General features: G+C 41.2%; 1 protein-coding gene across 1 annotated transcript in view; it reads left to right on the top strand.

The window, feature by feature from the left end:
• The window catches only part of LOC131941079 (uncharacterized), a 77,489-nt gene extending 53,785 nt beyond the window's left edge, over nt 1–23,704 (top strand). The window contains exons 4-5 of the mRNA XM_059300065.1: nt 14,111–14,253; nt 23,508–23,704. Of these exons, the coding sequence (XP_059156048.1) occupies nt 14,111–14,253; nt 23,508–23,658 (294 nt within the window). The 3' untranslated portion in view covers nt 23,659–23,704. The remainder of the gene's footprint in view (nt 1–14,110; nt 14,254–23,507) is intronic.
• The last annotated feature ends 3,050 nt before the right edge of the window (nt 23,705–26,754 follow it).

Here is a 26,754-nt window from a genome sequence, read left to right as displayed (position 1 = left end):
ATCGGAAGTAGCGTAAATAAGTACTTCCAGTCAACGAAAAATTCTCAAAATTTGACAGAAGGTAGAAAATTAGATCTTTTACTTACATATCAAATTTCATCTATCTATCTGAAATAGTACTCAAGTTATAGGCTTTTGAAAAATTCAAAGTAGAAAAAGTACCACTTCCGGTTATCCGAAATCGCTCAAAAGTTGATACGGATCTACGATTTTGATAAAATACTTGTATATGAAATTTCATCAACCTAGCTGTAACGGTACTCAAGTTATCGTGTTTACACACGGACACACACACACACACACACACAGACACACAGACATACGGACAAGATTGCAAAATTATGTTTTTCCGTATCAGTGAGATGTAAAACGTCGAGATTTGCAAAAATCTCGATTTTTTTTTTGCACGATTACAAGACTTTCTCTATACTTCGTATATACGAGAAAGTAAAAAAATGAAACCTCTATTTTTTTCAAGGGGAAATAACTCACAACAATCCTAACACTTCAAAGTCCTACAACTCGTGATTGCTCTATTATCTCCTGTGCATGTCTCCGTTGTTCTAATGCCAACGTTAATAACAGCGGGAAATATCCATACAACAATACTTATCTAGATAGATAATGATATCTTTCTGATATTTGAAGCTATTATATGCAATGTCTTATTTATTTCGTCTGAATATTTGAAGTTCGCAACACCGAGAAGGAAAAGAAAGACAATTAATTTAAAAATTATATGGCAACATTGAAATAGCATTAGTTATGACGTTAGATTACCCTTCTATTCTAAATTTTAATCCTTGTATGACATTTGTTAATTATGTGACACTTATTAAATGTATGTGACATTGTTTTTTGAAATGTTTATTCAAATACCTTGTATTTTAATGCATATATTACACCTTATATTTTAAAATGTATGTTTTTTGACATAAGATTGCTATGTATGGTAAACATCGTATAATATTAAATGTATGATACTAGACAACCTAAAAAAAAAAAAAAAAAAAAAAAAAAAAAAAAAAAAAAAAAAAATCCAATTTAAAGGAGCTATTATGAGCACAATGTACTCTTCACTACAGCCTTTACAAATAAAGTCGACTCAGTTGAGCTAATATCAAAAGAATGAATTTATACTTTCCCATCCGCCTTGATCGTTTAAAGTCTCAACCTCATCCCCCACCTTTTTATAAGTTCAAAGACAAACGAAGAAACAAACCTGATACCAAGCAGGACACACTTTATTTTAGCCCCCCCCCCCCCATTCTTGTATACCATGTGTGTCTATATGTTTCCTGTGATGCCTGATTTGAAGTTTTGTAAGTATTTAGATGCCATCTATGTTGATGTTCAAAATTATAAAATAAAAAAGAGGACTGTGGTAGGTAGTATGTGTGAATGAACAGGGTGAATGATAATTATTTTTTTTATAAACAAAAAAGTGTTCATTATAATTATTGTCCCGTCCTTGTAATTAAAACGTAAATGAAAACTCCCCAACATCCATAACACAATGTATTTATATGTATATTTATGTACGAGAGATAATAGGATAGTTGAAAATTGAGAGAGAGAGAGAGAGCGAGAGGGAGAGAGAGAGGGGGGAGAGGCGGAGGGGGAGGCGGAGGGGGAGGTGGAGGGGGAGAAGGGAAGGGGTAGAGGGAGAGGGAGAGAGAGAGCGAGAGGGGAGAGAGAGAGGGAGAGGGGAGGGAGAGAGGGAGAGAGAGAGATTTTTTTTTACTTTTCATAAGGTGTTTAGATCTAACATGTAATATTTAAATCAAGAATCTGCTCTAGATTAATGTATTCCAACTTTTTATACTCATGTTAGGATTGAATGCTGGGAGTGACGTCAGAGCCAATGGCCAACTTAGCTAATGACCCATGAATTTAAAAAAATAGTTTTTAAAAAACTTCTTTTAGGACAGACTAATTTACGAAAAACCCACTTACCTCCCTTCCTCCTCATTCCGCTCAAGGCAACGTACGCAATCACGCGGGAAAGTGAAATATATAATAGCAGGGGACGTAATAAGTCTGTATCACGGTTTCTGTAAAGATAGACAACTCACCTTAACAACCTCACTTGACTTCGATTCAAGACATTTTAAAAACTTCGAGCTTTATTTACTTTTTTAATATAAACCAGACAATTAGCAAGAAGATTAATAATATTTTCAAAATAATATTATAGCATGTAAAAGATTATTTAATAAATACAATGTCATTTCTGCTGAACAATATCTGTATAAAGCAATTGTTCTAAAAATATTTCTTCACACATATTTCAAGAACATGGGAACTTTGCCAGCAAATCTCAGTGTTCAGAGGATTTTGAAGTAATTTTTTTTTATTGTGGCTCGCAGAATCAACCGGGCGTCCATTTATTTCAAACAGCTGTATAAGAAATGTATTTTATATCATCCGAAATTGGTTTTTAAAGTGTCGGCGTTGTTTATTATTGCAGCAATAAACCTCGCCTTACAGATTTATTCCCGGGAGAACGTTCATCTCTACATGATGAACAGAAAATATTTCTTTTTTCAGGTTGAGTAAACTCGATATTTTGCTGAAATTCTGCTTATCTTGCAATCTTTTTATTTTGTTTATTTTGTGGAAGACTCTTGTTGTGCCAATTTTGTTGAAATGTGCTGATTATTCTGAAAATAAATTTCCTAATTGCTTACATTAGATGATTTTTATTTAACATTATATTAATGTATTTTTTTATTTCTGCCGTTGGGTGAACTAACCTTTTTCTCCTTAACTAAACGTTGTCAGACGATTATTCAAAAGCTGTGTGGTTGTCACCTACATAAAATGTGTGGTTGTCACCTACATAAAATGTGTGGTTGTCACCTACATAAAATGTGTGGTTGTCACCTACATAAAATGTGTGGTTGTCACCTACATAAAATGTGTGGTTGTCACCTACATAAACTGTGTGGTTGTCACCTACATAAACTGTGTGGTTGTCACCGATATAAATGTGTGGTTGTCACCTACATAATCTATGTGGTTGTCACCTACATAATCTGTGTGGTTGTCACCTACATAAATGAGTGGTTGTCACCTACATAATCTGTGTGGTTGTCACCTACATAAATGAGTGGTTGTCACCTACATAAATGAGTGGTTGTCACCTACATAATCTATGTGGTTGTCACCTACATAAGATTTGTGGTTGTTTTCAACATAAGTTGCGTGGTTGTCACCTACATAATTTGTGTGGTTGTCACCTACATATAATGTGTAGTTGTCACGAACATACAATGTGAAGTTGTCACAACAACTATAACATTTGTGGTTGTCACCAAAGATTGTAGTCTCAGATTTACAGTCTGAGATTGCCATCATCAGTGTGATACCAAGAAACGCTTCTCTTTTTTTTCGTTTCTTTTTCTTTAATCCACAGATAAATATCTTGTTAAACACTAATCTCTTTCACCACAAAGCCCACGTCACCAACCCGACTCGCTCTGAAACCGAGGCTGCCAACCCTCTCCGCCACCACACCAGCCACCATCCATCTGCTGACAACATTTCAATTCCATCCTGTCATCCTTACATACGAGCTTATAATCCCGCCTTTCTTAACCACCCAATCTGTTTCAGGGCCAGGGTGAAGAGACGCCATTTTATCCCCTCCCATCCCGGGCACACACAAACACGCGACACCCCACAAGGCCCGGGGATTGGAACTCTCCAGAGCTTTAGCGCAAACATGTCAAGCGCAGACCAGAAATCTATCCCCATACCGGAAACAGGAAACTCATCCTGGATTTGTCTATCCTTTGCTCATGCGCATATATCTATTTTGATTTGTTTGCTGAAAGTTTTATCGAACCAGAATTTTTACACTGATGAAACCAGATTGGTTTTTTTTTTTATTAGATTTTTTTGGTTTATTTAGTTTTTTTTTATTGAAAAAAAATGAAAATTTAATTGCAAAATCATCTAGCTTAAAATAATCTGTTTATAAATCATGGTTTAATTTTTTAAACATTTTTAAGAAAAGATCAACAATTTCTTGAAAAAAAGTTTGAATAATTTTAAAATTATTCTGAACAAATTGAAGGAAATTTAAAACATCAGCATTAAAAGCACCAACCAAAATAAAACAGCTCACGAAAATTGCAGCGTGGCTGAGTTTTTCTAAGATTAAAAAAAAAATTCAAATTTATTTTGTAAGCAGGCCACTCCATGAAACAAATAATTGAACTCTTTTTTTTTGTTTATTTCTACTCCACCAAATGTGTGTCAACATTCACGAGGTTGTGACCTTGGTCTCATGGTCAAGGTCAGGCAAATGTTTCTCTGTTTAGTTGTGAATTGAACAAATTCACCCCCCCCCCCCTTTCCGTGTATGGTTATTTGTAAGTTACTCTTCACTTCACTTCACTTCAGCTTTCTGATAGGACAAACTCTGCTACACCTACCCTGACCTACAAACCCAACCCCGACCCACAAACCCAATTTCCGAAGACCACAAACACCATGACAAAGTCCACCCCCCCCCCCACCCCCCCTCTACCACAACCAACAAATACAATCTCCACCCCACAATCACCTGACACAACCACCACCACACCCCAGACCCACCACACCCACCCCACACAACCACCACCCCACACCCACCAAACACAACCACCACCACACACCCACCTAACACAACCACCACTCCACACCCACCACACACAACCACCACCCTACACCCACCACACACAACCACCACCCTACACCCATCTGAGACAACCCACACCTTTGTCCACTAGTTTTGTCTGTCGTTCTTTAAGTCCACTAGTTTTGTCTGTCGTCCTTTAAGTCCACTAGTTTTGTCTGTCGTCCTTTAAGTCCACTAGTTTTGTCTGTCGTCCTTTAAGTCCACTAGTTTTGTCTGTCGTCCTTTAAGTCCACTAGCTTTGTCTGTCTTCCTTTAAGTCCACTAGTTTTGTCTGTCGTTCTTTGTCCACTAGTTTTGTCTGTCGTCCTTTGTCCACTAGTTTTGTCTGTCGTCCTTTAACTCCACTAGTTTTGTCTGTCGTCATTTAACTCCACTAGTTTTGTCTGTCGTCCTTTAACTCCACTAGTTTTGTCTGTCGTCCTTTGTCCACTAGTTTTGTCTGTCGTCCTTTGTCCACTAGTTTTGTCTGTCGTCCTTTGTCCACTAGTTTTGTCTGTCGTCCTTTTAGTCCACTAGTTTTGTCTGTCGTCCTTTGTCCACTAGTTTTGTCTGTCGTCCTTTGTCCACTAGTTTTGTCTGTCGTCCTTTGTCCACTAGTTTTGTCTGTCGTCATTTGTCCACTAGTTTTGTCTGTCGTCCTTTGTCCACTAGTTTTGTCTGTCGTCCTTTAAGTCCACTAGTTTTGTCTGTCGTCCTTTAAGTCCACTAGTTTTGTCTGTCGTCCTTTGTCCACTAGTTTTGTCTGTCGTCCTTTAAGTCCACTAGTTTTGTCTGTCGTCTTTTGTCCACTAGTTTTGTCTGTCGACCTTTAAGTCCACTAGTTTTGTCTGTCGTCCTGTAAGTCCACTAGTTTTGTCTGTCGTCCTTTAACTCCACTAGTTTTGTCTGTCGTCTTTTATCCACTAGTTTTGTCTGTCGTCCTTTGTCCACTAGTTTTGTCTGTCGTCCTTTAAGTCCACTAGTTTTGTCTGTCGTCTTTTGTCCACTAGTTTTGTCTATCGACCTTTAAGTCCACTAGTTTTGTCTGTCGTCCTGTAAGTCCACTAGTTTTGTCTGTCGTCCTTTAAGTCCACTAGTTTTGTCTGTCGTCTTTTATCCACTAGTTTTGTCTGTCGTCCTCTAAGTCCACTAGTTTTGTCTGTCGTCCTTTAAGTCCACTAGTTTTGTCTGTCGTCCTTTGTCCACTAATTTTGTCTGTCGTCCTTTTAGTCCACTAGTTTTGTCTGTCGTCCTTTGTCCACTAGTTTTGTCTGTCGTCCTTTTAGTCCACTAGTTTTGTCTGTCGTCCTTTGTCCACTAGTTTTGTCTGTCGTCCTTTGTCCACTAATTTTGTCTGTCGTCCTTTTAGTCCACTAGTTTTGTCTGTCGTCCTTTGTCCACTAGTTTTGTTTGTCGTCCTTTGTCCACTAGTTTTGTCTGTCGTCCTTTGTCCACTAGTTTTGTCTGTCGTCCTTTGTCCACTAGTTTTGTCTGTCGTCCTTTGTCCACTAGTTTTGTCTGTCGTCCTTTAAGTCCACTAGTTTTGTCTGTCGTCCTTTAAGTCCACTAGTTTTGTCTGTCGTCCTTTAAGTCCACTAGTTTTATCTGTCGTCCTTTGTCAACTAGTTTTGTCTGTCGTCCTTTAAGTCCACTAGTTTTGTCTGTCGTCTTTTGTCCACTAGTTTTGTCTGTCGACCTTTAAGTCCACTAGTTTTGTCTGTCTTCCTGTAAGTCCACTAGTTTTGTCTGTCGTCCTTTAACTCCACTAGTTTTGTCTGTCGTCTTTTATCCACTAGTTTTGTCTGTCGTCCTTTGTCCACTAATTTTGTCTGTCGTCCTTTAAGTCCACTAGTTTTGTCTGTCGTCTTTTGTCCACTAGTTTTGTCTATCGACCTTTAAGTCCACTAGTTTTGTCTGTCGTCCTGTAAGTCCACTAGTTTTGTCTGTCGTCCTTTAAGTCCACTAGTTTTGTCTGTCGTCTTTTATCCACTAGTTTTGTCTGTCGTCCTCTAAGTCCACTAGTTTTGTCTGTCGTCCTTTAAGTCCACTAGTTTTGTCTGTCGTCTTTTATCCACTAGTTTTGTCTGTCGTCCTCTAAGTCCACTAGTTTTGTCTGTCGTCCTCTAAGTCCACTAGTTTTGTCTGTCGTCCTCTAAGTCCACTAGTTTTGTCTGTCGTCCTTTAAGTCCACTAGTTTTGTCTGTCGTCTTTTTACTCCACTAGTTTTGTCTGTCGTCCTTTAAGTCCACTAGTTTTGTCTGTCGTCTTTTATCCACTAGTTTTGTCTGTCGTCCTCTAAGTCCACTAGTTTTGTCTGTCGTCCTTTAAGTCCACTAGTTTTGTCTGTCGTCTTTTATCCACTAGTTTTGTCTGTCATCCTCTAAGTCCACTAGTTTTGTCTGTCGTCCTTTAAGTCCAGTAGTTTTGTCTGTCGTCCTTTAAGTCCACTAGTTTTGTCTGTCGTCTTTTTACTCCACTAGTTTTGTCAGTCGTCCTTTGTCCGCTAGTTTTGTCTGTCGTCCTTTGTCCGCTAGTTTTGTCTGTCGTCCTTTAACTCCACTAGTTTTGTTTGTCGTCCTCTAACTCCACCAGTTTTATGTGTTGTCATTCGTGTTTGCATACATCATCTAAGCGAGAGGCATATTCAGCTATTAAACTTGACATTTGCAATGCTCCGCTCAAGTAGTTCGATAGTTCGTGCACTCTGTCTCTGTGTAAATATTAGCTTCTATGTTCGATCCACACTGGTGCATTTAGAACCCTTTCATCGTGGCACGTGACGGCGCTTGTATCAACCAATGGATGGTCTGCATCAACAGCGCATGTCCAAAATCTATTTTCTTAGAAGACGCTGCGATGTTTTACATAGTTGATTATGTCCCTTAGTTTAATCAAAACAGAAACTATTTGCTGGCTGCACACTGAAATAGGTTAGACACTACAGCACGTTCTTTGACTAATACACTCTCCAGAGTTCTCTGTCCTGCTGGAGTATGGGCCACCAACTACAGCTATTCAGAGTTCTCTGTCCTGCTGGAGTATGGGCCACCAACTACAGCTATTCAGAGTTCTCTGTCCTGCTGGAGTATGGGCCACCAACTACAGCTCTCCAGAGTTCTCTGTCCTGCTGGAGTATGAGCCACCAACTACAGCTCTCCAGTTCTCTGTCCTGCTGGAGTATGGGCCACCAACTACAGCTCTCCAGAGTTCTCTGTCCTGCTGGAGTATGGGCCACCAACTACAGCTCTCCAGAGTTCTCTGTCCTGCTGGAGTATGGGCCACCAACTACAGCTATTCAGAGTTCTCTGTCCTGCTGGAGTATGGGCCACCAACTACAGCTCTCCAGAGTTCTCTGTCCTGCTGGAGTATGAGCCACCAACTACAGCTCTCCAGTTCTCTGTCCTGCTGGAGTATGGGCCACCAACTACAGCTCTCCAGAGTTCTCTGTTCAGCTGGGGTATGGGCCACGAACTACAGCTCTCCAGAGTTCTCTGTCCTACTGGAGTATGGGCCACCAACTACAGCTCTCCAGAGTTCTCTGTCCTGCTGGAGTATGGGCCACCAACTACAGCTCTCCAGAGTTCTCTGTTCAGCTGGGGTATGGGCCACGAACTACAGCTCTCCAGAGTTCTCTGTCCTGCTGGAGTATGGGCCACCAACTACAGCTCTCCAGAGTTCTCTGTCCTACTGGAGTATGGGCCACCAACTACAGCTCTCCAGAGTTCTCTGTTCAGCTGGAGTATGGGCCACCAACTACAGCTCTCCAGAGTTTTAAGAATAAATCATGTGACTGACCTAGCGATTCCCCCAATAAAACAATATTCCAAATCTTGAACCAAATTTTTTAAATTTTCACGTCCTTCGTTAGCCGGCGTGAGAAACTTTTTTTTTCTCGGCAGAATTTTATTTTTATAGTTGTTAATTAGAACGCCTTCATTAATTAACGCCTAGCTAGAATTTTTTAAATTACATATTTTTTTAAATAACATATTTAAAAAAACAACGTCCGTTTTTTATTTTATCATAAAAATTTCAGCACTTGCATGAAGACATCAACTTCTTATCAACGGCCATTTGATCATATCAACACTCTCACAAACCTACACTTAACCACACACAGACAAGCAAACGCACACACACACACACACACAAGCACGCTTTCACAACACCCTTTCACACAACCACACTCACACAAGCACACACTAACCTACACGCCACATTCGCCACACTTAAATAAAATCTCGCTTGATAATTTTTAAAAACCATCCCTTATCGCTAGCCTAATAACCAGCTCTGCCATGAATATCAAGATAATCTTCTCTTCTTTTTCTATACTGCTCTTTTTTTTAATTATCTTATTAATGTGTGTGTGGGAGGGGGAGGGGGGAGAAAAACTAATCAACTGGCCTTTAAACTTTCTTTTTTTACTTAATTACACCAAACTCTACCAGCATGACCCTTGAAACTAACCTAATCATTAACTCAAACCCTTAAAACATAGGAAACTCCCATCACGAAATAACTCGAAATTACGTCATGAAATGACGTCACAAAGCGCACGCCTATTTATATAGTCCAAAAAATTACCGAACGTAATGACCATCACAAAAAGACCATCACAAGACGACCTTACTTGCATTTAACTCATCAAAACCCACCTGATTACATTCTCTTAAAAACGAATTACTTTCCTAGAAGTCCTGTCTGTTAAATTTATCCGAATCGGAAATTTCCCATTCCGCATTTGATCTCACTGGGCGTAACTTAACCAAGCCTGATCCAGATAATCGAATCAGGGGAAAGAGGTGACTTGTCCACAATATTTTCACCGGCAAGACAGGATCGATACCGCTAATCGATATCGTTTAGACCCGGTCTATGATCTGTTTGACGGTAATCTTCCGGGGATGACTAGTTCCGGCCCCCACGTAATCGGTGTTTGATTTTTTAACACGGCAACACGTTTATCCGCTCTACTTGATCATAAATCGCGTGTAGAGTCGGTTAAACCTAACTCTAAACCAAGCTTCTTGATCCCAACTGCTGAACCATAACGCATACAACCCTTGACCCTTATAGTAACCTTAACCAAGATAAAACCTTGACCTTTATAGTAACCTTAACCAAGAACACCAACTAAAACATCTTTGTGGGATTAAGAAAGTAAAATCTACCAAAAGAGTCCAGGGTCTGATTTTATTTTTCTGTCCTTTGTTTGGATTAGTGGTGGGGATGATGGGATTAACGGGTCCAGTGGTAGAGTCAACGATTCAAAGGACTTGACCTCGAATCCCCTATAAATCTTGTCCTTAGTTCCGAGGTTTAAAGAAAATACATAATACCTTTAGTGGTTTTTTTTTTTTTTTTTTTTTTTTTTGCATAGATGAATTCTACTTCACGTACAGTTTTTGGCGTTCTGTCTATCTACACATTTCTTTCTATCTAATTTGTGTTGGCCTTCTCGTGATCTTGTGTCGGCCTTATCTAGCCGTTCTGTTGGCCCTTTGATGGCCCTTTGATGGCCCTTTATTGGCTCATCCTTCAATGTGGCTCCGCAACATACAGCAGCTAGAGAGCTCTTGTACTCAGTTAACACGTAGAACTAGAAATCTTATTTCAGATCTAGTTCAGTTCAAATCCAATAGAATGAACTGTGTTAAGTTTGTTGCGTGCTTGACCATACGCCGCCTATGTATAACATCAATGGCACATGAAAGGCCAGTTCAATCTAAACCAGCTGACCACAGGGTAAACAGTCCATCATTAGAGGCAGGTCTTCCGTGATGGGCTGGGCGGGGCTTTGATGGGGGGGGGGGGGTTGGCTTTTTGATGGCAGGGGGGGTGGCTTTTTGGGTTTTATGTGTCGTCCTCACGTGGGTAATGCTTGGCTTTTTCTTTTATTTTTCGTTGAGACGATGTTTGAGTTTTAATTGGATGGTGGTCTTGTCCCAGTGATCACCTTTTCCCAGGGAAGAGCCAACAAAGGGCCAACAGAACACCAATACAAGGCCAACCCAGTGAATGTCTCCTTCTTAAGATCTTTTCCTACCAAAGATCTTTTCATCCCAAAGATCTTTTCCCCCCAAAGATCTTTCCCTCCCAAAGATCATCTCCTCCCAAAGATCTTTTCCCCCCAAAGATCTTTCCCTCCCAAAGATCTCCCACCACAAATTCTTTGCCAATATTTGTAGCAATTGGCTTTATTCGCGGTTTTTTTTGTTTAATTTTTATTCTGTCGTGTGTTACTATGAGATATCTGGCAGATATTACTTCTCCTAAGTTAGACATTACAATATGTTCTACTAATTAAGTCCTATTATACTATTTGCTGTCCTGTTAATCTGTATGCTATATTTGTCATTTTAAAACATTATGTCCTGCTAAATTTTGTCCTTTTATTAATTTTGTCTTTTAAAATATCCCACTAACGTTTATTTTTAACCCATTCTCCACCCCCCCCCCCCCCTCCATTTTTCTATCACTACACCAACACATGAAATCTTTTAAAACAATTCCCAAGCGTTTTACTTTAACCAATAGCCCCACCCCATCCCCTTCGTTCCCCAACAATTACACCAAACAGACTTATAAAACATCTCTCTATCTAGTTATTCCCCTTAAGGCCTGTCCACCTAACCCCTCCCTACCCATCTAGTTATCCCCCTTAATGCCTGTCCACTGTCCACCTAACCCCTCCCTACCCATCTAGTCATTCCCCTACATCCCTGTCCACTGTCCACCTAACCCCTCCCTACCCATCTAGTCATTCCCCTACATCCCTGTCCACTGTCCACCTAACCCCTCCCTACCCATCTAGTCATTCCCCTACATCCCTGTCCACTGTCCACCTAACCCCTCCCTACCCATCTAGTCATTCCCCTACATCCCTATCTACTGTCACCTAACCCCTCCCTACCCATCTAGTTATTCCCCTTAAGACCTGTCCACTACCTCACCTAACCCCTCCCTACCCATCTAGTCATTCCCCTACATCCCTGTCCACTGTCCACCTAACCCCTCCCTACCCATCTAGTCATTCCCCTACATCCCTATCTACTGTCACCTAACCCCTCCCTACCCATCTAGTTATTCCCCTTAAGACCTGTCCACTACCTCACCTAACCCCTCCCTACCCATCTAGTCATTCCCCTACATCCCTGTCCACTGTCCACCTAACCCCTCCCTACCCATCTAGTCATTCCCCTACATCCCTATCTACTGTCACCTAACCCCTCCCTACCCATCTAGTTATTCCCCTTAAGACCTGTCCACTACCTCACCTAACCCCTCCCTACCCATCTAGTCATTCCCCTACATCCCTGTCCACTGTCCACCTAACCCCTCCCTACCCATCTAGTCATTCCCCTACATCCCTATCTACTGTCACCTAACCCCTCCCTACCCATCTAGTTATTCCCCTTAAGACCTGTCCACTACCTCACCTAACCCCTCCCTACCCATCTAGTCATTCCCCTACATCCCTGTCCACTGTCCACCTAACCCCTCCCTACCCATCTAGTCATTCCCCTACATCCCTGTCCACTGTCCACCTAACCCCTCCCTACCCATCTAGTCATTCCCCTACATCCCTATCTACTGTCACCTAACCCCTCCCTACCCATCTAGTTATTCCCCTTAAGACCTGTCCACTACCTCACCTAACCCCTCCCTACCCATCTAGTCATTCCCCTACATCCCTGTCCACTGTCCACCTAACCCCTCCCTACCCATCTAGTCATTCCCCTACATCCCTGTCCACTGTCCACCTAACCCCTCCCTACCCATCTAGTCATTCCCCTACATCCCTGTCCACTGTCCACCTAACCCCTCCCTACCCATCTAGTCATTCCCCTACATCCCTGTCCACTGTCCACCTAACCCCTCCCTACCCATCTAGTCATTCCCCTACATCCCTGTCCACTGTCCACCTAACCCCTCCCTACCCATCTAGTCATTCCCCTACATCCCTGTCCACTGTCCACCTAACCCCTCCCTACCCATCTAGTCATTCCCCTACATCCCTGTCCACTGTCCACCTAACCCCTCCCTACCCATCTAGTCATTCCCCTACATCCCTGTCCACTGTCCACCTAACCCCTCCCTACCCATCTAGTCATTCCCCTACATCCCTGTCCACTGTCCACCTAACCCCTCCCTACCCATCTAGTCATTCCCCTACATCCCTGTCCACTGTCCACCTAACCCCTCCCTACCCATCTAGTCATTCCCCTACATCCCTGTCCACTGTCCACCTAACCCCTCCCTACCCATCTAGTCATTCCCCTACATCCCTGTCCACTGTCCACCTAACCCCTCCCTACCCATCTAGTCATTCCCCTACATCCCTGTCCACTGTCCACCTAACCCCTCCCTACCCATCTAGTTATCCCCCTACATCCCTATCTACTGTCACCTAACCCCTTCCTACCCCCTCCCTACCCATCTAGTCATTCCCCTACATCCCTGTCCACTGTCCACCTAACCCCTCCCTACCCATCTAGTCATTCCCCTACATCCCTGTCCACTGTCCACCTAACCCCTCCCTACCCATCTAGTCATTCCCCTACATCCCTGTCCACTGTCCACCTAACCCCTCCCTACCCATCTAGTCATTCCCCTACATCCCTGTCCACTGTCCACCTAACCCCTCCCTACCCATCTAGTCATTCCCCTACATCCCTGTCCACTGTCCACCTAACCCCTCCCTACCCATCTAGTCATTCCCCTACATCCCTGTCCACTGTCCACCTAACCCCTCCCTACCCATCTAGTCATTCCCCTACATCCCTGTCCACTGTCCACCTAACCCCTCCCTACCCATCTAGTTATCCCCCTACATCCCTATCTACTGTCACCTAACCCCTTCCTACCCCCTCCCTACCCATCTAGTCATTCCCCTACATCCCTGTCCACTGTCCACCTAACCCCTCCCTACCCATCTAGTCATTCCCCTACATCCCTGTCCACTGTCCACCTAACCCCTCCCTACCCATCTAGTCATTCCCCTACATCCCTGTCCACTGTCCACCTAACCCCTCCCTACCCATCTAGTCATTCCCCTACATCCCTGTCCACTGTCCACCTAACCCCTCCCTACCCATCTAGTCATTCCCCTACATCCCTGTCCACTGTCCACCTAACCCCTCCCTACCCATCTAGTTATTCCCCTACATCCCTATCTACTGTCACCTAACCCCTCCCTACCCATCTAGTTATCCCCCTACATCCCTATCTACTGTCACCTAACCCCTCCCTACCCATCTAGTTATTCCCCTACATCCCTGTCCACTGTCCACCTAACCCCTCCCTACCCATCTAGTTATCCCCCTACATCCCTATCTACTGTCACCTAACCCCTTCCTACCCCCTCCCTACCCATCTAGTCATTCCCCTACATCCCTGTCCACTGTCACCTAACCCCTCTCTACCTGCTGTCTCCCACAGCTCAAGGAGCCCGAATGTCCCTTCCTGGAGCAAGAGGACCACAAGATGACCATCCACATCGAGTGGATGGACTCCCACCTGCTCGTCTGCCCCAACTACACAAATATCGATGACGTCACGAGGCTACACAAACACCAGATGTCGTAAGTAAACACACTTGCCGTAGACGGTGTCAACCTTTCTCTTTTGACGGTGTCAGCCTTTCTCTTTTGACGGTGTCAATGTTTTCCTGTGGACTGAGGATTTTTACAGACTGAAACCAATAGGAGATATCGGTTCAATTATCGATTTACAACGTAGAAGATAGCTGGGTATAAGGTCAACAATTCACAAATCAATCATCCGGCTATATCGATCTAATCGTTACTAAAACTGTGCCATAAATCATGTTGTTTAGCAATTAGCTTATTTGGCCTACACCCCCCCCCCCCCCCTCTTTTACAACGATATGGATATCACATGACCGATCCATCCATCAATGTATCCAGCATCTATTCATCTCAAAGGAACCCAGTTTTTGGTCCTTAGCGTCTATAAAACTTAGACGCTGCATCTGTCTGTCTGTCTGTCTGTCTGTCTGTCTGTCTGTCTGTCTGTCTGTCTGTCTGTCTGTCTGTCTGTCTGTCTGTCTGTCTGTCTGTCCGTCCGTCCGTCCGTCTGTCCGTCCGTCCGTCTGTCTGTCTCTCTGCCTGTCTCTCTTTTTCTCTGTCTCTCTGCATGTCTCTCTGTCTGTCTCTCTGTAGCACATCAGTTTCTACATTCACACCCCCCCCCCCCTAACAAGAACGCTATCAGATATTTTAAAACGAGGTCTAAATTAGCCGTTTAACGTTACTAATAGATCGTCGTATTCAAAATTGGATCATCCTTCTAGTGTCTATTTCAGGCAATCAGAAGATCTGTATCTCATTTAGCAACTAAACTCTATAACGTGTTTTTTTTTAATTTATTTTTACTACAGAAAAATGAATATATAGCTGGCTATTTGCACGGGGTAGCAGGCAAATTCCTAATCCGCTAATTCATCGGCCTGCAATTTACTTTCACGTTTTAAGAGACACATAGAGGCTCAATCTTGTCATAGAAATCTTAGGTCACTGACATTTTGTGATAGAAATCTTAGGTCACTGACATTATGTGTGATAGAAATCTTAGGTCACTGACATCTTGTCATAGAAATCTTAGGTCACTGACAACTTACGTCACTGACATTTTGTGATAGAAATCTTAGGTCACTGACATTATGTGTGATAGAAATCTTAGGTCACTGACATCTTGTCATAGAAATCTTAGGTCACTGACAACTTAGGTCACTGACAACTTAGGTCACTGACAACTTAGGTCACTGACATTATGTGTGATAGAAATCTTAGGTCACTGACATCTTGTCATAGAAATCTTAGGTCACTGACATCTTGTCATAGAAATCTTAGGTCACTGACATCTTGTCGTAGAAATCTTAGGTCACTGACATTGTGTGATAGAAAACATGACCCTGAAAACTTGTAAAACATGTAAAAAGATGTAAAAAGATGTAAAAACATGTAAAAAAACATGTAAAAACATGTAAAAACATGTAAAAACAACACACAATCACGTCACTCTCAGGTATAGTTTAAACTATTTTTTAAAAAGTCTTTAATTTACTGGTAGTGTACACCAAACCTTCAAAAGTTATTTTTAGTGAGTTTCTCTGCTCTAAAATAACATGTTGTTATTTAAGGTTTCAATTTTACCAAAACTTTTACTTATTGCGTCTCTGGTCCATTGCCTAGGGTTCGCCAACTTGTGTTTTATTTACTTTATTGAAATCAATGCTTAAAAAAAAATTTTAATCTATTTAACCGATAGTTGTCTTTATAATTAAATCATGGTCCAACAAAATTGTCACTCTCTCCCTACCTCCCTGCCGGAAAATCCTACTAGAATATCACTACCCTATATATTGTATTCCCTACCGGAAAATCATGTCCCCATCCATTGTCCTCCCTGCCGGAAAATCATGTCTCTACCAATTGTCTTTCCTGCCGGAAAATCTTGTCTCTAACAATTGTCTTTCCTGCCGGAAAATCATGTCTCTACCAATTGTCTTTCTTGCCGGAAAATCACGGCCCTACCAATTGTCCTCCCTGCCGGAAAATCACGGCCCAGACTACACGTACCAAAGATGAGTAACTCCAAGCTCCCTGCACCCATTAAATAACCCACGCACCAAGACAAGCTTATCCAATCAAATGCCACCGATAGAGTAGAGTCTACTCAGTAGACGATATAAGCTACGCTTGGTATTTGACGTCAACCAGCTTAAGTGGCCTCGTTCCCGTCTTGGCGCGTGCAGCATTCGACCTTGACCCTCCGAGTCAAATGGGAAAAAATAGCAATTAGTCTAATGATAGCATCGAAAAAGAAGTTATGTAAAATAGATAATGCTAATTATGATAGTTAATTCTAACAAAAAATATTTTTTTTTAAAGAAAATAAAATCGTAATGCTGGTTTGACTAATTAATTAAATGAAGTTATTCAGATTTTAAAGATGTGTTTGGGTTAATAAATCAAGTAAAGGTCACGGTCTAATTGCGAGATGGCTAATTGTCTCTGTCATTATGACGTGTCTTGTTGTAGTTAGGCGATGTGAAGAGAACAAATTTACATATCAGGAAATAATCACTGGTTGTTCGAGCATTAGTGCGCATGCGTCTGCCTAAACGAATCAGAGAGTTGGGGTTGTGTGGTAGGTAGAACATTCGACTGTACGGAGAATAATAGGTGGTAGGTAGAACATTCAACTGCTCGGAGAATTATTGGGTGGTAGGTAGAACATTTGACTGTTCGGAGATTTACTGGGTGGTAGGTAGAACATTCGACTGTTCGGAGAATTACTGAGTGGTTGGTAGAACATTCGACTGCTCGGAGAATTATTGGGTGTTAGGTAGAACATTCAACTGCTCGGAGAATTACTGAGTGTTAGGTAGAACATTTGGCTGTTCGGAGAATAATTGGGTGGTGGGTAGAACATTCGACTGTACGGAGAATTATTGGGTGTTAGGTAGAACATTCAACTGCTCGGAGAATTATTGGGTGTTAGGTAGAACATTCAACTGCTCGGAGAATTATTGGGTGTTAGGTAGAACATTCAACTGCTCGGAGAATTACTGAGTGTTAGGTAGAACATTTGGCTGTTCGGGGAATAATTGGGTGGTGGGTAGAACATTCGACTGTACGGAGAATTATTGGGTGTTAGGTAGAACATTCAACTGCTCGGAGAATTATTGGGTGTTAGGTAGAACATTTGACTGTTCGGAGAATTACTGGGTGGTTGGTAGAACATTCGACTGTTCGGAGAATAATTGATTGGAGGTTAATGTTACGGGTCAGCTGTAGGTTAGATAGAAATAGGTTAGAATAATCTAGAACTTAGGGGAGAGTGCGTGTGTGAGTTGAGTTTACCCTAGAGTATTTTTAACCCCGGTGTGTTTATGTATTGTTATACCAAGGTCGAATGCGGTATAAAAGATGGAGTGAATGATTGTAAGGGGTTAGTTGGTAGAGGGCTACTCTGTTATGTGAAGAATTTTGTCCAAATAAAGTATGAAGATTGTCACGAATCGTTTACTGAGTTGAACTAAATCCGGACGTAACAGTAAACCCACCATACAATGATACTCTGATACAAAGATAAGCTGCCCAGAGTTTATTCCAGACATCTCCTCACTTTTACTAGTTCCGCGTCCCTCCCCCACCCCCGGAAAATTTAGTCCCCCCCCCCCCACCCCGAAAATTTCAAGTGCCTCTCCTCGGAGAAAAATCACTGAAAGAAGCAGTGAAGCTGCTATACAATGATACAATGATACAAAGATAAGCCTGCCATACAATGATACACTGATACAAAGACATACGATGATAACTGGACAAGAATGATAGTTCACCGCCGGCTACCAAACGCAGCGTGAAATTAAAAATAGAACATTTTTAAAAAAAACGGGTTTTCCCATGAGCTGAGCGAAATGTTTCTATTTTTATACTGCTTGGTTGAGCGAGTTTTAAGAACTTGAGGCTTATCCTCTCAAAAGCTGATTGGCTACTCAATAAACTTCAGCCTTGTCTGGCTATAGTAATCGATAAATTTGAGAAATTGCTTCATGTTGCCTTCTGGTGTGTCAAGAATTTTTTTTTTTTTTACCAGAGATTTACGCTCTCCTGTCATTGGATATTTTACGGGTTTTTTTTTAATTTAAGTAGGGCTTACATGTTAAAAGTAAAATAATTTAATTAAAATAATTAATGTTTACATGATTATTTTCGTGAAAACAATATATCAAAATGCTCTAATTGGTTAAATTAATTATTAAAGAAATAAATAAAACAAATGTTTTTCTACCTTACACCCTTGTTAGATAAAAGACGTTTAAATATATATGCGTGTGTGTGTGCGTGTTTGTGTGTGCGCGTGTGTGTGTGCACGCGCGCGTGTGTGCTAGTGTGTGCTTGTGTGTGCGTGTGTGTGTGCACATGCGCGTGTGTGCGTGTGTGTGTGTGAATGTGCGTGTTCACGCAATAACTGTTCTCTAAACTTATTGGGTTTAATGAGTTGACCATATGATTGCCATCCATTGCTATACAAATTAGTTTTGTTAATAAGATACAACTGACAATGCCGGGGATAGTATGAGTGATATACCGAAAATTGTCGGAGCACAGAATATAGCTGTGAAGAGAAAAGGAATGTAGCGTGGTCGGATGATAGAGCTTATGACTGCTATCCCGAAAGTCTCGAGTTCGGATCCCGGGCTCGAGTCTGTAGGACATCTTTGAGTCCACCCAGCTCTGATGGGTACCTGACTCACTGAGTCCACCCAGCTCTGATGGGTACCTGACTCACTGAGTCCACCCAGCTCTGATGGGTACCTGGCTCACTGAGTCCACCCAGCTCTGATGGGTACCTGACTCACTGAGTCCACCTAGCTCTGATGGGTACCTGACTCACTGAGTCCACCCAGCTCTGATGGGTACCTGACTCACTGAGTCCACCCAGCTCTGATGGGTACCTGACTCACTGAGTCCACCCAGCTCTGATGGGTACCTGACTCACTGAGTCCACCCAGCTCTGATGGGTACCTGACTCACTGAGTCCACCCAGCTATGAAACATACCCAACTCACGTAAGGGAAATTAAGGCGGGTGGGCATAGGGCTGACCACATTACCCCCTGTACGTCACGAATCACTGAAACAGGTGAACTCTACTACATCTGAGCCACGTGTTTTGGGTACGGACGGGAAAAGATGATGCACTCGCCTAGGCTCAGACCAGCCTCGCCGTTTGCCCAACCCTCCCTACCAGATTTCAGCTGGGCGTGAAAACCCTATCACGTGACGTTAATCAGCAGACACAATGTCACAGTGACCCAATTACAAAAGCGTTTAATTTATTTTTAACCGTCAGCAGATTGTAGGATCGAAAATTGTTATCACTGCATTTTTTTTAAAACCCATTCACTGTCAGCGCGATGATGGGGAAGAATTGAAGAGAAACATCCCGTAATGGCGCCAATACAATCTTTTGATTGAGGGCGTAGTTTCACCACTCACCCATCAAATGAACCTTCTCCATGAATGATATCTTCATATAAGCCCCACCCCCACTTACAGATACACTACTGCTAGATAGGCACATACGTCATTCCGCTTCCACTTCATTGATAAGTCTTCTTTCTTCTTCTTCGTACTTAAATGTAATCCTGAAGGTGATTTAATCCAACATAATTGAGTCTTACGTGTCAACATGGTGTGGCGAGTTGACACCGATATCAGCCTGTATGCTTTTCTAGACTTGCTTTCAAAAATTTCATGAACAATCTGAAAGGTAAGGCATCGGTTGTTTGTTTTTGGAGTTTTCTAATGCCCTCCTGAACTAACCAGCTCTCATGACCTAACCAGCTCTCCTGACCTAACCAGCTCGCATGACCTAACCAGCTGTCGTGACCTAACTAACTCTCTCACGTTCTCCTAACCTAACCAGTTATCTCACGCTCTCCTGACCTAACAAGCTCTCTCATGACCTAACCAGCTCTCTCATGACCTAATCAACTCTCTCACACTCTCATGACCTAACCAGCTCTCTCTCACTCTCATGACCTAACCAGCTCTCTCCTGATCTAACCAGCTCTCTCATGACCTAATCAGCTCTCTCACACTCTCGTGACCTAACCAGCTCTCTCATGTTCTAACCAGCTCTCTTATGACCTAATCAGCTGTCATGAATTAACCAGCTCTCTCATGACCTAACCAGCTCTCTCATGACCTAACCAGCTCTCTCACGCTCTCCTGACCTAACCAGCTCTCTCTCCTGACCTAACCAGCTCTCTCACGCTCTCATGATCTACAAGCTCTCTCATGATCTAACCAGCTCTCTCATGACCTAACCAGCTATCTCATGACTTAACCAGCTCTCTCATGACCTAACCAGCTCTCTCATGACCTAACCAGCTCTCTCATGACCTATCCAGCTCTCTTATGACCTAATCAGCTCTCTCATGATCTAACCAGCTCTCTCATAACCTAACCAGCTCTCTCACGCTCTCATGACCTAACCAGCTCTCTCATAACCTAACCAGCTCTCTCACGCTCTCATGACCTAACCAGCTCTCTCCTAACCTAACCAGCTCTCTCATAACCTAACCAGCTCTCTCACGCTCTTATGACCTAACCAGCTCTCGTCTGGCGCACTGATTGAGTGGAAAGGATTCTGAAAGCTAGTCGATATTTTTTTCCTTTAAAAAAAGATACATTTAAATAGAGAAAGTGCTTTAAAAATACGCCATTAGCGACACGCGCGCTGTTAGAGGAGTAAAAATGCACATCTCCTTATTACCGGCTTAAAAAATGTGTAAGAAAAGTGAATCAAGAAAATAAAATACCTTATGCACATTTCTTTTAAATAATAAAACGATACGTCACTGTAAACGAGATTTGAGAAAAATATGTTACAATTCTACAGTGAAATACTATTGTAAAACGTTTATATGATTATAATTCATACAAAATGGAAAAATTTGCAAGTTTTGTTCAAATACTAAAAATTGAGTCATTTGGAGTAGTTTTTTTTTTTTTTAATTCTAATGATAGGATATTTTTTTTTTCATTTGCGAAAGAAAAAGTTGAAAGAGAAGGAGATCGATTGGATAAAAGTGACGGTGAATTTGATTGGGTGATGAGAAAAGACAGTCAATTTTTAACGAATAATGAAATGAAACAAAAAAAAAACATCTTCCTACCGTTTTAATTTGATTTATCGTGTAGTTTAATAAAGACAATTTTTATTATGCTTTAGTAATGAGACAGGTCCATACAAGGAAGGCTGTACACCCCCTTTACACAGCTCATGTTGACATCCACTTTCTAATGACTGTGTTAAAACAGGCGGGTCAATAAAAATAAAAAAATTCTTAAAAAAAGTGAAAGAACCTTCAAAAACTGGCAACATTAATGGAGCTAAGATGACAATTTACAACACTAAGTGATCGTTGGCTGTAAACTGAAATTCAGATCACGGGATACACGTTAACATTTATGGGTTTAAAATTTCTTTCAACACATGCTTTACTCCACTCCCCATACCTATCGTACCTCTAACAACAAATGAGCTCTCGTGTCTTTCTCAAAAACAGTTTCGCATTTATTTATTTTTTTTTTCTTTTCACTTCAAACGTGACTTATTTGTCTTAATAATCGTTGCTTCTTATGGAGCACAGGGCCTCAACCATAACCTTCCATTTTGTCCAGTCCCAAGTTGTTCTTCTTCTTCTTCGTTCTTAATTTTTAGTGTTGGGAGGGATCGAGCCTTATCTGCCAGAGGGTTTGAACTCGAGACTTTTTTCGAATTTATCAACCATGAGCTTTGCCGACTCGACCATGCTTCCATCACAATTAAGGATTACGTGTCAACTGGTTATGCGTCATTGAGGCCATTGACTCCGATTTCAGCCTGCTTTTCTTTTTGGATTTGCTTCCATAGCCTCTGTCCAACTAAGAACAAACTACATGGCAGCAGTTGTTTGATTTAGGAGTTATCTCTCCTAGAAGAGTGGCTGTCCGCAGCTAACGAGCCTCATCTGCCCGAGGGTTCGAACTCGAGACTGTTCGGTTTAGCACCCATGAGCTTTACCGACTCGACCACGCCGACCCCTCCCATGCTGTTGATTTTGCAGCCTCCCAACATTCCTGCTGTCTTTAGTTCTTCAAGAGCACTCATCCTCCAGGTCCGTCTTGTGCACCCTCTCTATCCCCTTCTTTGGGGGTTCCACGCAAGCTTACGACTTGTCACATTTGTGTGGGCCTTTTGCAATGTGTGCCCCACCCAGCGCCACTTCCTCCTTCTTATCTGCACTGTCATAGGCTCATGCCTTGTCCTCTTCATAGGCCTATGTAAGGCACTTTGTCCTGCCACCTCGATTTCAGGATCTATCACTGACATGTGTTAATGAAGATTTTTACATTGTCTGTGCAGTCCTATTAAACCCTCCATGTCGCTGTTCCATATAGCAAAACCGCATTGACATTTGAATTTAGAATCTTAATTTTTTTTTTTATTCTGTTGGCGATGGCAGTATTTTTCCACATGCGTCGTAGGACTGAAAGCACAGCGGGCTCTATTAATTCTGGCACGGGTGTCCTCCTGTGTTTCCTGTGTTTACTGATTGGCTGATCTTGCTGCCAAGATAGACAAATTCCTCCACATCATTTACGTTTTCTGATTATTGTTATTGGTCCTCTTTGTTATTGTTGGCTCTCATTACTTCTGTCTTTTGTTGTTGATCTTGAGACGTACGCGCTATGAGATGACTCCTAATGCATTAACTTCTTCTTGCATGCCTTACAGCCAGAGTGAGAATAGGGCAATATCATCCGCAAATTCACGAATCTCCAATTTCCTCCTGAGTTGTCACTATATAGGCCTACCTTTTCCAGAACTGGCATAGACCTATCCACACTATCAAAGTCCTTCTCAAAATCAACAACGCAGATGTAAAGTGGGGCTTGCCATTCTATAGTTTGTTCTACAATGCTTTTTAAGTCTGGCTATTTCAAACGTATTCAAGTTATATGATTCTTTTGACAAGGAGTAGCTTTAAAATACATAATTAAACTACAGCCAATCAATCAAGCAAAAATGTATCAACAACTATACTGTGACGTTTCGACACATAATGTGACTTACTTCTTTACTTAGTGGTTTTTTTTTTTTTTTTTTTTTTTTTTTTTTTTTTTTTTTTTTTTTCATTTATTAATTTCAGTGCTCTTTTAAAAGCCAGTTTTCTTAGATTTAATTTGTTTAGTTGATTTTAAAAAAAACAACAACATAAAAATGTCTTAAAACAATTTATTTATTTATCACAGGCGTGAAATCTTGGCCCTGCAAGCAGAAAACTATGCACTAGAGAAACAACTGTACAGCTACCAGCAATCTCTGGCTAAGAACAACGCTAAGGAGCCGTCCAGTAGACACACCAGCCGTGCAAATAGCTATGAGGCGACCAATAGGATTTGAGAACACTTCCCATGTTTGTCTAGTTACTGACAAGTGCAGATATCTCTCGCTGAAAGGGTGGCTGGTTGTTTGGGAGGTTGGTGGATGTGGTTGGCAGAGAGGTTGAAGGATTGGTAGATGTGGTTGGCTGGGAGCTTGGTGGATGTGGTTGGCTGGTTGGTTGGGATTTTGAGGATATGGTTGGCTAGGAGGTTGAGATTTTTTAGGATGTGCTTGAGAAGTTGGTTGGGGGATTGGTAGATGTGGTTGGCTGGTCAACATGCTTGGTTTGTTGGTGAATGATGAATATGCTTGGTTGGTTCTTCATATTTGTTTCACAATTATTTTTGTTTAACCTGTGTATGAAGCTATTTAGATTCTAATTGTTTTCTGCTTGAATGTTGCGGTTTTTTTTAAAACTTAAATGTTGCCTAATGAATTCGTTGACAGTCTTGTGTTTACCCAAACTTTCATACTTCTCATCTATAAACGGATACTTTTTTTTCTTTGGCCCTATTGACCTGTCTAATTTTTTTTTTAAACTGGAGGTCAATGATTGTCTTATTCTCATGATGGTAATAATTGTTACCAATGATTGTCTACAAATGTTCATTGATGATCTGATAGTAAAGATGGTGGTCTAATCGTTAAGATGGTTTAATTATTAAGGCGGTCTAATAACGGTTTGCTTGTGTAATAGTGTTGTGTTTTATTGGACTAATGGATGTGTATTGCTCAAATTGTGTGCTGTTGTTGAAAGATGGGACAATGGTCCTGTAGTTGACAACTAATTAATCGTGATTAGGAACACGTCGATATGCAATCAACGTTCCCTCTAAGAAGAAAATGAGAAAATGCATATCTCATTACCGATATGTAGCTCTATCGAGAAAAAAAAACGAGTGTGCAACGTATATTTTGTGTGCGCGGTGTTCTATAAGTCTTATACACGTATACATGTATTTTACAAAATGACTGCGCAGAAGGTTCACAACTACTGCGCAGCCCAGAGGGAATTTTGCATGCAACAATACTTTCTTGCTACACAGATCCTGCAGCCAGGGGATTCAACTCTCCCCGTCTCTTGTAACTCCAGCCCTTCTGTCCATGTAGGGCTCCCAACCGTCTTGAATGAGAAAATGCATATCTCATTGTAAAGAGTCATTATCGACAGAGGCGTAGCGGAAGGAGGGGGGGCGGGGGGGGGGGGACATATGTCCCCGGGCGCCGACCTTAGGGGGGCGCCAAATTGAAAGTTTGAGGGGGGTGCAAATGAAAAGTTCGAGGGGGGGGGGGGTGCAAATCGAAAGTTTGAGGGGGGTGCAAATGAAAAGTTCGAGGGGGGTGCAAATCGAAAGTTTTGTCCCCGGGCGCCGGAAGGGGTCGCTACGCCTCTGATTATCGATACGCTACTTGAAACAATGCTTTGTTGACAGATAACTGATGGGTCCGTGGGCATTTGCGTCTTGCTCTATGTTGGTTATCATTTCTGTATATTTAGCAACTCACTGAGGTTGAAAAGGGGCTTTAGAATTAAACTGTATCTTTCTTTTTTAACTAGAGTTGGGTCAACGACTTTAACAGGTTATTTTTTATCGGGGATTTATAAACTTTTGAGGTGGGAAGCGATACAACCTTCATCGGTTTCATGTTCATTCCTCTAAACTTTTGAGTTGAGTAGCGCTTTAGAGTTTAGCAGTTAAATTTACGTTGACTTCAGCAGTGTTATAGACTTCAGCAGTTTAAATAATTTTCGTTCTCAAAACTTTTGACTAAAATGTGATGTCGAGTTCTGCAGTTTAATTTACATTTCGCTTTCTCTAAATTAAACTCATCGTAGCTAAACAATCTTCATCCGTTGTCTCAACCAACTGTGCTTTCTTATTAATTGACGCTCAGCGCACAAGTGCACTCCATTTAAAGCACATTGCAATCGTAAAATGTCATCAGCTATTTATATTTTATTTCTTTGTCTGTAACTTCATTTTATTCCTAAGTCTACTAATTTACTACTATTAATAAAAAAATTAATGTTACGGTAATGTGTAAATCAACTGTAAAGCGAGGGATATCTGTACTTGTGAATTTTTAAACGCCATTCATTAAAAGTTTTATTTCATTAGTTGTTTTTGTGCAAATATTGTTATGCATTGTGTACGTTTTATCAATAATATGAATGAATAGTTAACAAATTTAATACATACTACTAAAAGTGTTTAAATAAGACAGTTTATAGTTTATATTATTGTTTCGAGTTTATTTATATTTAACTCAATGCAACAAGCCTGCCGGTTGGTTGAGGCTATGCTGGGGGCTCGTTCTGCCAGGGATTCAATCAAGGGTCGATTCTAAATATTATCCATAGTTTCTTTTTAAATGTTTGCATTTAGATCTGCTTGATTTCATTTTTTTAATGATTAGATTCATAAACGCGACCTGTATGTAGTGCAGTATAGATCTTTTAGCCAAAAGTGACGCTTTAACCTCAGACCCAATTCCAACTGTCAAAGTATTATATAGTATTGTATGTAAATACATTCGCTGTTTGATAGCAATCATTTTAAAAATTTAACCTTTCAGTACAAAATTTGTCACAAATTGGTAAACAGCCTACAGTAATAAATAAACCGGGAGTGATCTCCCCTAAACTTTCTCGAATATTCTTATATAAAACAACAGGGGATGGGAACTCGGGCTATTGACATGATTTTTAATCCATTTTAAATACTTAAAGTTTTAAAAATAGATTAAAATCTCGTAGACAAAATAATTGCACGCCAAGTGAACTAGTGAACGCCAAATAAAAAAGTGTACAATAGCGCGCAATATTATTAGTACTTTAAAAATTTACATTAGTTTTTTGAGAAATCGGAAGTAGCGTAAATTACTACTTCCGGTCAACGGAAATTACTCAAAATTTAACAGAAGGTAGAGAATTAGATCTTTTACTTACATGTGAAATTTCATTTATCTATCTGAAATAGTACTCAAGTTATAGGCTTTTGAAAAATTCAAAGTAGGAAAAGTACCACTTCCGGTTATCGGAAATCGCTCAAAAGTTGATACGGATCTACGATTTTGATAAAATACTTATATATGAAATTTCATCAACCTAGC

The sequence above is a fragment of the Physella acuta genome, unplaced genomic scaffold (assembly GCF_028476545.2).
Source record: "Physella acuta isolate Inbredline_101_S28 unplaced genomic scaffold, ASM2847654v3 ptg000345l, whole genome shotgun sequence".
Classification (NCBI taxonomy): domain Eukaryota; kingdom Metazoa; phylum Mollusca; class Gastropoda; family Physidae; genus Physella; species Physella acuta.
Note: the sequence above shows the minus strand (reverse complement) of the source record. Positions and strands in the feature narration are given on the sequence as shown.